General features: G+C 47.9%; 1 protein-coding gene across 5 annotated transcripts in view; it reads left to right on the top strand.

The window, feature by feature from the left end:
* The first annotated feature begins 5,669 nt into the window (after positions 1-5,669).
* ABCB10 (ATP binding cassette subfamily B member 10) overlaps positions 5,670-13,005 on the top strand; it is a 32,681-nt gene continuing 25,345 nt past the window's right edge. For 4 of the 5 annotated variants that reach the window (XM_027094125.1, XM_027094126.1, XM_027094127.1 and 1 more), the window contains exon 1: positions 5,988-6,485. In XM_027094125.1, the coding sequence (XP_026949926.1) occupies positions 5,990-6,485 (496 nt within the window). In that variant the 5' untranslated portion in view covers positions 5,988-5,989. The other variant, XM_027094128.1, reaches the window with a different exon arrangement.

Below are 13,005 nucleotides of genomic sequence, written 5' to 3'. Positions count from 1 at the left end.
TTAGTTAGTCAATAGTTTTAACTGATTGTTGAATAATGGTGAAAAATCCAAAAGTTACAGGACACCTACCCTTATACCCCATTCACTTCTCCCCAGAGGCAACCACTGTTCATTGTGTATCCTTCCAAATATATTCTATGAATATATGAATATTAGTGTATTTATATTTTTTGTCAGTGTATTTATATATATATATATATATTTACACAAATACACTATATTATACATGCAGCCCTGCACCTTGCTATTTTCATTGTACATCTAGGGTATGGTTCCAAATTGGTGCATGTAGAGCTGCCTCATTTTTCTGAAGACCGCACGGTCTTCCATTGCATGAATGTACCTCAATTTATTTAACTAATGCCCTAATGCTGGACTGTAAATTACAGTCTTGCTATTATAAACAATACTGTAATAAATATTTGGTACATATTTATCATTCCACACATGTGGGAGTACACCTACAGCCTAAATTCCTAGAAGTGACACACCTATTAGAATGGCTAAAAGCCAAAACACTGACAACACCAAATGCTGACGAGTATGTGGAGCAACAGGAACTCCCATTCATTGCTGGTGGGAACGCAAAATATACAGACACCTTGGAAGGAAGTCTGGCAGTTTCTTACAAAACTAAACATACTCTAATGTTAGGATCCAACAGTGGTGCTCCTTTGTGTTTACCCAAAGGAGTTGAAAACTTACATCCACACAAAAAACTGCCCACAGATGTTTACAGCAGCTTTATTCATAACTGTCAAAATTAGGAAGCAACCAAGATGTCCTTCACTAGGTGAATAGATTAATAAACTGTGGTACATCCAGGCAATGGAATATTAGTCAATAATAAAAAGAAATGAACTATCAAGCCATGAAAAGTCATGGAGGAAACTTAAATGTATATTATAAGTGAAAGAAGATAATCTGAAATGCTACATGCTGTATGATTCCAACTATATTATATGGAATTCTGGAAAAGGCAAAACTATGGAGACAGTAAAAAGATCAGTGGTTGTAGGGGGTTGGAGGGAGGGAGGGATGAATAGGCAAAGCACAGGGGATTTTCAGAGCACTGAAAATACTCTCTATGGTACTATTACGGTGGACACATGTCATTATACACTTGTTAAAATCCACAGCATGTACAGCAGCAAGAGCGAACCCTCATGTATGCTATGGACTCTGGGTGACGATGATGCATCAATGGAGGTTCATCCATTGTAACAAATGTCCCGTCTGGTGGGGGTGTGGTGGTTAGGGGGCTGTGCTGTGTGTAGGAAAAAGGGGTCCATGGGAACTCTCTACTTTCCACTCAATTTTGCTGTGAACATGAAACTGCTCTAGGAAAATAAAAGTCTATTTTTTAAAATCCTGGGGGCGTCTGCAGGATCAAAGGATATATGCATTTAAATTTTTAATAGATATAAGAGCTTTCCAGAACTACTGTGGCAATTTACATCAGCCTTGCCTATTTTTATACCTCACTCTCATCAATACAATATAGTTGAACTTTTTTTTTTTTTTTTTTGCGGTATGCGGGCCTCTCACTGTTGTGGTCTCTCCCGTTGCGGAGCACAGGCTCCGGACGCGCAGGCTCAGCGGCCATGGCTCACAGGCCCAGCCGCTCCGCGGCACGCAGGATCTTCCCAGACCGGGGCACGAACCCGTGTCCCCTGCATCGGCAGACGGACTCTCAACCACTGCGCCACCAGGGAAGGCCCTATAGTTGAACTTTTTGATCATCACTAAATTGTTAAAGGAATAGGGTATCTGCTTGTCATTTTAATTTTCATGTCTCATTATAAATTAGATAGAACACCTTTTTTTCTTTTTTTTAATATGTCTGAGCCATTTGAATTTCCTTTTGGGTGAAGTGCCTGTTCATTTTCTTTGCCCATTTTTCTATTTGGTCTGCACCTAATTTTATAGTTAAAAATCTACAAATTGGAATGGGAATGATGGTGTTAAGATCTTATATTTTGGATTGAAAAATACAGTTATCATATACCCTGCAGTCAACCTTGCATCTTTAAGCATGAGGTGAAACTAGAACTGAATGAGAAGAGTAATAGCGTATGGGTACGTTTTCTGTATATCTGGGTACAACCTCAGCCTCTTAACATGAGAAATAATACCATACCTAAATGTTATAAAGAGCATAGAATCAGGTGCACCGTCTAGTTTCATTTATGCTGTCTTTTGTGGAACAGTCCCGAGCTACATTTCATTAGATCATGCAAGGTTCTTTGTGTAGCCTGAAATCTGGACAGCTGCTGAACATACTTTTTGGTATAATAAAGTTAAGCACTGTACCCGATGTGATCTGCAAACTGACTATTTAAAGTAGCCTGAATAGGGACTTCCCTGGTGGTGCAGTGGTTAGGACTCTGTTCTCCCAGTGCAGGGGGGCCGGGTTCCATCCATTGTCAGGGAACTAGATCCCACATGCATGCCGCAACTAAGAGTTTGCATGCCACAACTAAGGAGCCCACGTGCCACAACTAAGACCCAGTGCAACCAAATAAATAAATAGATAAATATTTTTTAAAAATAAATAAATAAAGTAGCCTGAATAACTCAGTTGCTTTTTTGGCCAAACATGAGTAAGTGGACAAACAGTGAGCATGTGTTGCAGTATCAGACGAGATACTGACCTTTGTATTACTTTCCTAGAGCTACCTTAATAAAACAAAAACAAACTGGGTGTTAAAACAAATTTATTGTCTCATGGCTCTAGAGGGTAGAATTCTGAAATCAAGGCTTTGGAGGGCCACACTCCCTTTGAAACCTGTAGGGAATCCCTCCTTGCCTGTTGGCAGTTTCTGGTGATTTGTTGGCCATCTTTGGTGTTCCCTGGCTTGCAGCTGTATAACTGCCGTCTCTGCCTTTGTCATCACGTGGCATTTTCCCCGTGTGTCTCTGTCTTCACATGGACACCTTCTTATAAGGACACCCTACTCCATCTCCAAAATGACCTCATCTGAACTATATCTGCAATAACTCTATTTCCAAGTAAGATCCCATTCTGAAATACTGGGGTTTAGGATTTCAACATACCTTTTTTGGAGGGACACAATTTAACCCATAACAACCTTTCTCTAGAATCTTTTGGGAGAAGGTGAGAGAGACGAGGTAAAAGCCAAAGAGGCTGACACCTTCTACATACATTGCATTCAGCCTGCCTGAGCCATATCGGCATTTGCTGTAAGCACAGGGTGGATGACTTACCAAAAGCTTAATTTCAGAGGAACTTACAAAGCACTTCTGCCCCACGTGGATCCTAGTCCTTTCGTTTGTGATTCACTGAACTGTATGCTCCACCTTCAGCCATCACCCTGCCACCCTGTCCCTGACAGGACGAGCTGCAAGCTGCAGAGAAAAAGAAATGAACTAAGAAGGGTCAAATGATCCCCCATTAGATCACAGATCAGACTGCAGGCCGGGGAGACTTCTGTCTGCTTCCCGTGCTATTGTGCTCTGAGGGGGGCCCCCTCCTGTTGTCCACCTTGTCACCCTTTGAGAGCGACAAGGACCCACACATGGAGCTGTTCCTGAAGTAGTCTCAACTGATCTCAAGTTTCAGCCAAAAGACATCCTTTTTGAATTCGACACCTACTGGCCGCCTAACCTATTAAGCATCTATTCACCAAGGGCCAGATTTTACTACTTGGTTCAGTCACCCCTCTGCCGAGAGCCCTTTCTGTCTCGCTGTGGGTAGCATCTGAACTTCTGCTTGTTGTCTCAGAATTAATGTGCAGCCTTTCCTTGCTTTCCTGAGGAATTTTGTACTACTTATCCACTCATATCTAAGTGGCTTTTTCCCTTCTTTCCCAAAGTCACCTTAGAGCATTTCTTGCCCTTTTCAGTGGCCAAGGAATTTTTATACTAACTTCTAAAAAGGCAGTGAGAAGTTATCCTTATTTTAAAATGGGAATACACACACACACACACACACACACACACATATATAAAATTGCCAATATATATTGAATATATATATTTAGAGCAGGCCACACTTTCACTTTTTTTTTTTTTGGTGTGATGACTATATAAGTCCAGATGAGCCTTCAGCCAATTATTATTCCCTGCTCCATTCCCCCATTGTATTTTTTTTTTAAAGAGCCACGGACGTTTTCTTTAGATTCTTTGCTAGTAAATAAAAAAATTCTTGCCTTGAATATCATATGATAGCTGGGTGGGGTTTTTTGGTTTTTTTTTTAAGCATGACAGTTTTGTCAGGGATAATTTTCAGATTATCAACTGACTGTTAGAAATGCAAGCAACACAGAGAGTTTTGGTTTTTTCATCAGCTACACTTCAAGCATTTTTCTTTTGACTCCAGGCCCCAGAGATTGCTGGCTGAAAAGGCCTGGCGGACTTCATTCCAGGGAAGGCAGAAAGCAAAGGCCAGTCCTGCCTTCCCCAGCGATCAGCAGCAGCAGTTTTCTGGAAAGTAGGAAACAGAAAAGAAGAGGAAGATTAGATTTGAGTTAAAATTGTCACTTTCTCTCCAACTGGGAGAAGGTCATTCTCTGACATGATGTGGGGTATGAGGCACTGTATCTCTCTTGTTTGCAGAAGTCACCTAACAAAATCTTTCCCAGTAGGACATACCTACTCATAAATCAGCAGCGTCAGCTTCAATCACAGCTTGCATTCTAGAATGCAGACACCAGGGAGAGGCTGACCTAAGGTAACCTGGGGGGACTCCATGCCCCCCTGGCTCTCAGGTTGGAATTTAGAGGATGGCATGCTTCCTGCTGTCTTCACAAGGGCATTTAGAGAGCGATTTAATCCCGCATTATCTTTCCATTATGGGTACTTCTCCTCAAAAGTCCTACAGTCTTTATCTACCAGGGCCCCCAGTAGGGGGCGGTAAGTGAGGCACTCTCCTAGGGGCAAAATTTAGGGGAACCCTAAATAGCCCCAGTAATCAAGATAAATGGTATTTTAACGCAAAAAAATTAAACAAACAAATTGGCAAATAAAGCTGCTAACTGCTTGATTTTGGAAATAAGGCTTCCAGGGCTGGGATCAAGGTGAGGAGAGAGAGGTGGGCTCGTACAAGTGCGGGGGCAGATCCTGCATTTGATATTTTGATATATTGTTCATTATGGGTTTTTTGCATTAATTTTGGCCTTTAAAAATTTTTTAACTAAAATACTTATCTTGATTATTGACTTTTGTTTTCGAATCCATAAATACTGCAACTGAGGCAATTGCCTCTCACTGGTCTCACCCGAGTCCCGGCCTTTAAAATACTGACGAGTCAACAAAAAGCTATCCACCTTCCCGAACCACGACTCTTAGATAAGGACCAGGCTCCGGGGTACAGACACCCTGCCGTGAAGTCTCCGCGTCCCAGTGGGTTTAGACCCTCCCCTCCTCCTTTCCGCGCTCGGGTATTAAAACACTGCGCGTTCTGCCCGGCCTTACTCGGAGCGGCCGGCGCGCCCGGGCCACGTCCGCTCCCGCACGTCTGTCCACGTTAAGAGATGACCCCTTCCCTCTCAGAGACCCAAGTTTCACTCACCGCCAAGCCCGTCCCGCACAGCGGCCCCCAGGCCCGCGCACTGCCGCAGCGCGCTGTCCGCTCTCCTCTTTCGGGTGCCGGGCCCGTGTGATCGCGCCTGCGCGCTCCGCCGTGCGCGGGCGTGAGAAAGGGCCCGCGCCGCTCCCAGGTTCTTCCGGAGGGGCAGAGGAGGGCGAAACTGCTCCCCGCGCGGCAGTGCGCAGGCGTAGCGGCGCGCGGCGCTTTCTTCCGCCTCAGCCACTGCGGCTCCGGCGGCGCGCCAGTCGCTGGGCTGCCCGGTGGGGGGCGCTGCGGGCCGGGGCGCCCGGGGGTGGTCGGGGCCGGGCTAGCCGCCCCGGGGCGGGGCCGCGCGGGCCGGGATGGGGCGGGCGTCGGGGCGGGGGTCCAAGCCGGCGAGCGGCGGCGGCGAGCACAGGAGAGGCTGCGGACCGAGGCGCAAGGTTCGGACGCGGCGCCATGCGCGGCCCCGCGGCCTGGCCGCTGCGGCTGCTCCTGAGGCGGGGCCCAGCCGCCCGCGCCCCCGGGACCCGGCCGCCGCCGACGCTCCTGGCGCCGGCGCGGCTTGGGGACTCGGGGCCATCGCTCCTCGAGGGTGGCGAAGCCGCGCGAGCCCCGCGGTGCCGGGCGGTCCGCTGCCCGGGCGGGGGTCCCGGCAGCCCCGCGGGCGGCGCGGGCCTGGCGCGGCTCCTGGCGCTGTGGACGCGGCCCTCCGGGCCCTCCAGGTGCGGGGCGCTCGCCGGGCCCGGCGTCCCCCGGCTCCCGCGCGCCGCGCTCCCCGGTGGCCCAGCGGCGGTCGCGCGGGCCGGGGGCGAGGCTTGGCTGCGCGAGCCGGCCTTGCCTGCGGCCGCGGCGACCCCCGGACACGACCCGCTGCAGCGGCCCGTGGCTGCCGGGCGCTCGGAGGCCCAGAAGCTCCTAAGGCTGGCGCAGCCCGAGCGCCGGAGGCTGGCAGGTAGGGCCCCCGTCCCCTCCCCTCGGTCACCGCGACCTTACACACGCGAGGTCCGGGGCCGCCGAGAGGGGCATTGCGGTGGCGGCAGGGGGACCCGGGGCCACTGGAAACGGTGCGGAGGACGGGGTGCCTCTACCTGGGCGTCCCCACCTGGAGCGCGGACAGAGCGCGCCTGCTGTAGCGGTGTGGAGCCGGCAGGCCCGCCGGGAATCTGCTCCCAGAGCTAATGTTTGTTTTCTTATCTTGATACATATTATACAAATGGGGTAGCATCTCAGTGTTGCAGTTTTCGGGTTTGTTCCGTTTTTACTTTGCTGGCGTTCTCAGAATGACCTGGGTTTTTTCCCCATATCTTTGTAAAATTAATCCTAGCCCCAAATAAACCAATGTTGTCATATGTGCGTGCTTCAGGCAAGTTTTTTAAGCAGCCAACAATATTTTTACTGTGTGAAGCAAAGCAGTGTAAACTTTTCAGGTTTGTCCCCTGCTTTTGTCTCCTGGGTGGTAGGCAGGAAGTTACTAAGTTCTTATCAGAAGAGTCAACACTGGTCGTGATCAGTGATCTGTAAACTCCAGAAGTGTTGAGAAACTGTGACTCATAACCCAACTAAATCATAATTAAGTAATTTTTAAAAAGAAATCAAAATGAATATTTTTAGGGCTTCCCTGGTGGCGCAGTGGTTGAGAGTCCGCCTGCCGATGTAGGGGACACGGGTTCGTGCCCCGGTCCGGGAAGATCCCTACATGCCGCGGAGCGGCTGGGCCCGTGAGCCATGGCCGCTGAGCCTGCGCGTCCGGAGCCTGTGCTCCGCAACGGGAGAGGCCACAACAGTGAGAGACCCGCGTACCGCAAAAAAAAAAAAAAAAGAATATCTTTAGAAACAAAATCCAGATAAACAGATTTTTGTATAGCTTGTCATTTTAGCCATAAATGGAGAAATGTTTAAATGCAAGGGCCTTGTAAGATCTCAAAGGTTTTGAGACTTCTCCAAGTCTTCGTTTCTTTAATAAATATTGAGTCTTATTGTGTGCTAGGCCCTTGGGTTCCACTGATGAGCAGGAAGAAGCATGGTTCCCGCTCCTGCTGGGGCTTGCAGCTTAGTGGGGGAGAAACATTGATGAAAAGATATGTGACTGGAGATAAAACTGCACATGTGATGAGGGCTTGCAAAGAGGGCTTGTGAGGTTCTTAGGCTTGAAAGAGGAGAGAATCCCACCTCTTTTTGTTACAAGTCCATTGCTTTAGGAAGGATAGTCCTAGAGAGCTATTTGTGATGTAGGGCAGGTTGGTGCCGTGGAGGAGGGCAGTAGAGTGGGAACATTTATACCTCTCATTGACTGTTACAGTTTAGGGGGCTTCTTGGTATTACTGAGGTATAAAGAGAACTATCTCATCGCTCAGTTGGTTGTGCGTGTATTTTTATGGAAATAAAGTTTTTTTCCTTTTTCCTCTTTTAAAAGAAAATTTTGAGGCTAGGAGCTCTCACTGGCCTGTGAGCTGCTTGGGAAAGGGGCTGTGTCTGCCTCATCTTTCTGTGTCTAGTCCTTAGCCTGTGTGTGTGTGTGTGTGTGTGTGTGTGTGTGTGTACTTTTAAATCAAGAGGCCAAAAACAGCTGAGTTGAAGAGAAGGAATTCCAATGTTAATTTGTTAATTTTTAGGAAAAGGAATACAAAAATCCTTTTTCAAAAATTCCGCTGTATGTTTGAATAACAGTGTTTTCATCTGTGTTCAGTAGTTTGGTGAGCATGCTGCCTGAACTGTGTGACCAGAAAACTTTGGTCTTAAGTGATTTGTGTCAGAAACTTTAAAAACAGGGTCCGCCATTTGAAATGTTTATAGGTATCTGCTGAAAACAGTCATTTCCATTTCTCTTCTAAAGGAACCACAGTCCTCGATGCTCTCCGCGGCCCCTTCTCCCTGTGTCTCACTTTATGTAGGAATTTGCAGATATCTTCCAACAGCTGTGGCCTACAAGGTTGCTCTGCAGTCTTTTTTCACTGATAATTCTTCGTCTTATCACCTTGGTCACAGGAGTCTTAAAAGATGGAGGAGCTCACTGCGGAGCCCCTGTGGGCTGATGGGATAAGAGGTAACTGGTCAGAGCCGTCCTGCTGGGCCTGGCAGATAGAAGCGGCTGCTGGGGCTCCCAGGGAGTTAGAGGCAGGCTGCGCCGTGCGTGGGGTTGGGAGTTAGGAGGGGGCCGTGAGATGCCGATGGAGGGTCTCTGTGCGGCGGGCCCGGTGCAGGGGAGCTTGTCTTGTTCACGCTTTGCAGGCAGGCCCCTGGTTAGATGTGGCAGGTGCACGTCCAGCCCTCCACCCCCAGGGTGTTCACTTAAACACTGATAAGGGCCTGTGTGGTTGAGAAGAGGACAGTTCTCAGAACCTGATGCCCGCCAGGAGCTTTTGCTGCATTTGTAGTTACATTTTATGGAGATAGACCTTGACGTGACCAAAATGAACAGAGTGGTGAAACCAGTGGGTGCGGTAAGCAAGGAGAGGGCGGAGCATGTGTCCTGCAGCCAAGTCGGGACAGGGGGTCTGACAAGGACGGCACTGGTGGGACAGTGAGGCTGAGCCTCCGCAATGGAGACTGCTCCAGAAAGCCCTACGGAAGTACCACGTTGCAGAGAAAACATGAACATTCTGTATCTGTGCTGCGAAATGTGCTAGTCAGAGTTGATTCAAGACGGAAATACACACCAGATTTTGAAAGGACTTAGTATGGAAAAAGAATTGTGAACTTTCTTTACTTTTTAATGTTCATCGCATGTTGATTAATATTTTGAATATATTGGATCCAAATATACAAATAAAATACAGTATTAAAATTAATTTTACCAGTTTCTTTTAAATGTGGCAGCTGGAAGATTTTAAGTTCTGTGGGCGGCGCCCGTCGCGTGTCTGCTGGACAGGAGCACCCGATGCTCTGGCCTTGCCCAGACCTTTGTTCTCCAGGTCACTCCACGAGCCTGCGAGGCTTCCTCACCCTCCGCTTCCTGCTGGCTGTCAGCCCCCTTCACCTCCTGCCCTGGCCGGCTTAGCTAGGTGCCAGGCTAGCTCAGCCTCCAACCTGCACCGGGCCTCTACTCCTTTGTTCTATAGACACAGAAAGCGCCTTTCCTCCTCTGTCCCACCCGTCAGAGAGTGGAGCTGCTGGCAGGGACACGGGTCATTCCTGACGCCTTGCGGTGACAGCTGTAATATAGATAATAGCGGATACTTACTGTTTACTAGATACTGGGCGGCACTGGGCCAGAGGCTTTACGTGTGTGTGTATGTGTGTGTGTGTGTGTGTGTGTGTGTGTAATTTCTCCTCACAACATTTCTGTGAGGGAGGGGTTCTTTTTATTGCTATTTGACATATGAAGAAACTGAGGCACAGAGAGTTTGAGTGACCCACTCAAGGTCAAACAGCTAGATGGCAGAGGTAGGGCACTGACCCTGTCAGTCCCAACTTCAGAACTGACCTTCCCAACATGCTTCCCAAATCTGAAATTCTCAGGTCCTGTAGAATCTAGTTCTTAAAAATATCTGCAGTCCTTGTCACTGTCCGTATCCCCTCTGCCCCTCCCCGTTTCACCCCAGTTCCCCTCTCGCCTGGATCAGGGGAGCCTCAGGTCCTTTCTTTTCACTCTGCTGCCAGAGTGGATCACGTAAAATGCAAATCTGACTGTCTCACTCCCCAGCCTGAGGCTCTTAGGCCTGCCTTGCTGCAGAGTCCCAGTTCTACTTTAGAACCCGGAGCCTAGTATGCCTCCACTTTATTTCTCAGTACTTCTCTGCACCAGAGTCCCTGTTCCAGCTTTATCCTGCAGCCTTCCTGCTCCCTGGCTGCCCTCACCCCCAGGCGAGGCCCCTGCTGTGTTCTTGGCTTGGAATGTGAGAAGACGAAGAAGACAAGCTTTGTCTCAGAATGTGGTTCTTCAGTGTATGAACTGGGTGACCTTGGGCAAGCTCCCTCACCTCTCCGTGCTTGAGTTTCCTCTCTGGAAACAAAAATGAGGGTGATAAAAGCATTGTTGGAGAGAGTGCATATCAAACGCTTCAGAGAGTGGTGGGTGGTTGGTGCCTTAGTACTTGAGTGACACGGGGGTAGCTGCACCTGCCCAGCACAGTGAGCAGACGAGTCATTAAAAGATCTGTCCTGTATCCAGTGGTGATAGACATGCTTGAGAGCCTCCTCCACCCCCCAGACCTGTCCATCCAGGAGCTGTCTACCGGCCACAGCCCTTCTCCCAACAGCCTCTGTTTCAGGTTTTCCATCCCCTTTCTTTTGGAGGAGATTTCTCTTATTCTTTGAACGCTGTGATGCAGTAGAATGAGGGTAACGGAAAGATACTTGAAGATACCTGTCAAGAGACAGATGACAGTTGCTTGGGACCCGTCAAGCAAGGATAGGAACAAGCAAGATGCTTAACCATGGAGAAAAGGTGGGGAAGAGTTTCCAGAAGGATTATGGTATACTTGGCTTGTCGGGTTTGGGGAGGAATCAGAGATGATAGTTGTGGCGCAAATCTACATGATTCATGAATGTCCGAGATGGTGTTATGTAGTAAAACCTTAATTAACAGGAATCCAGCTAAACCAACGCTGAAAAAAAAAATTTAACTTTTGTATACATTCAACTTGTAGAAGAAAGAGGCAAATGGCAATAAGACAAGCTGTCAATCGTTCTTTGTTTTTGTTTTTTTAATAAAAAGGAAAGAGAGGGGAGATCCTGGAATGAATTTTGATTCAGCCCAATTCCTTTCTCTTTGTAATCATTATCATTACTGTGTAAGAACTAGTGTGTGTTCATGAGATACAGGTTCTTATTTCGGAGTTGTAACTTTGAGTTTGAAAACTAGAGGCGGGAGGGAGAGATGGACCTTGATGGCACTCTGCATACATTACACTTACTGAAGTATTTGCCAAAGGGAAGAAACAGACCAGAGAAGCTGGCTGCTGATGACAGATGAAACAGGCCTTTCGGGTTAACCCCCGGCTCGCCAGGCCACTGCTTTCTGGAGCAGCCCGTTTGCCACGACCGTGCCCTGCAGAACCCGAGCTACACTTGCCTCCTACACCCTTCGGGCTTCCAGTCCCTCTGAGCACTGTCATCAGGAACACGCGATTTGAAACAAGACCCCGGGTCTTAAAGCAGAAGGAAATGGCCCTTGGCCAGGTTCACGTTATGCAGTTCGGTTGTGATAAAAGGGGTTTTCAGCCAGTCACATGGGCTTTCTGGCTCTGGTAAAGGAGTCATTGCCACACACGGACTTCCTGAGCCACCAGATCTTACGATTCTCTTTAGGCTGTTGTCGAACTCTGATACGCTTTCATGCCTCCTTTGCCAAAGTTCAGTTTATTTGTTCATTCATCCAACAAATATTTATTGAGCTTTTCCTATATACCTGTCCCTGTAGGCAGTGGGGATACAACAGTGAACAAAACAGACAGAAATCTTTTATCCTACTGGAGAGAGACAGTAGACAAGTGAAGCGTTGGGAAGTGCTGGGAGGAGAACGGAGGGCGAGGCTGCTGTGTTTGGGTCTGTATTAACAGATAGGACTGCAGAGCAGGCCTCCTTGAGGGGAGGCCATTAGAAGACCCCCAGGAGGGGAGAGAGTGTGTGCAGTGTTCCCGACTTAAGTCAGGCTCACATTCCTCCTACAGCTCTGTTTGCCAACTGAACAACCGGTTCACACTGAGTTCGTTCTCTACTCTTTTTATTAATGTTTTGTGAAAGTAAAGCCTTTCACTGAAGTGTGAGCATTAGGCAAGACACAGATAGAGAAGCTGTTTGCAGGGTGTTGGCAGCGCCCATTCCCCAGGGCTCAACCCTCATTGTGTCCACTTGGGGTTCTCGCCATTGATTGTCCAGTGATGGAGCTAGCTGGGCCCCAAGCGGGCCCAAACTCAGCAGGTGCACAGTGGCACGCGCCCTGCCCCAGCCACTTGATGCCACTCTTCGGAAGGAACCTCTGTTACTTGTTTCTTGCTACTCTCCTGGAGATACTCTGTGCATTCATGAGCTTGAAAATCAATAAGCAAAAAAGTGCCACAGATGTTAACATCTGTGTCCTGGGCTTTTTCACTAACAGTGTATCTTGGTGGATGGCTTCATGTCTCTTCCTATAGACTCACCTCGTTCTTTTTAACGACTGCATAATATTTATAAAATAAATGCTCCATAATTGATTTAACTTTTCTCCATTAATGAACGTTTAGGATATTTTGAATCTTTTGCTGGGATAAGCAATGTCATAATGAACACCCTTGAGTGTACATTTTTTGCATACACATATGGGAGTGTATCTGTAAGTTAGAATCTTAGAGCTAGAATTGGTGGATGAAAGGGAATGTGCATTTATGTTTTGACTGATAAGATCACATCGCTCTGCCATTGCAACTGTACCAGTTTGCACACCCACTAGCAGTGTAAATGCTTCCTTTCCCACAGTTTTACCAACACCATGCTGTCAAATTCTTTGATCTTTGCCAGTCATTAGATGAAAGTGTAGTGTAAATATGCAT

Source organism: Aethalodelphis obliquidens, unplaced genomic scaffold, assembly GCF_003676395.1.
Source record: "Aethalodelphis obliquidens isolate GAN/ISIS:26980383/991018 unplaced genomic scaffold, ASM367639v1 scaffold87, whole genome shotgun sequence".
Lineage (NCBI taxonomy): Eukaryota > Metazoa > Chordata > Mammalia > Artiodactyla > Delphinidae > Aethalodelphis > Aethalodelphis obliquidens.
Note: the sequence above shows the minus strand (reverse complement) of the source record. Positions and strands in the feature narration are given on the sequence as shown.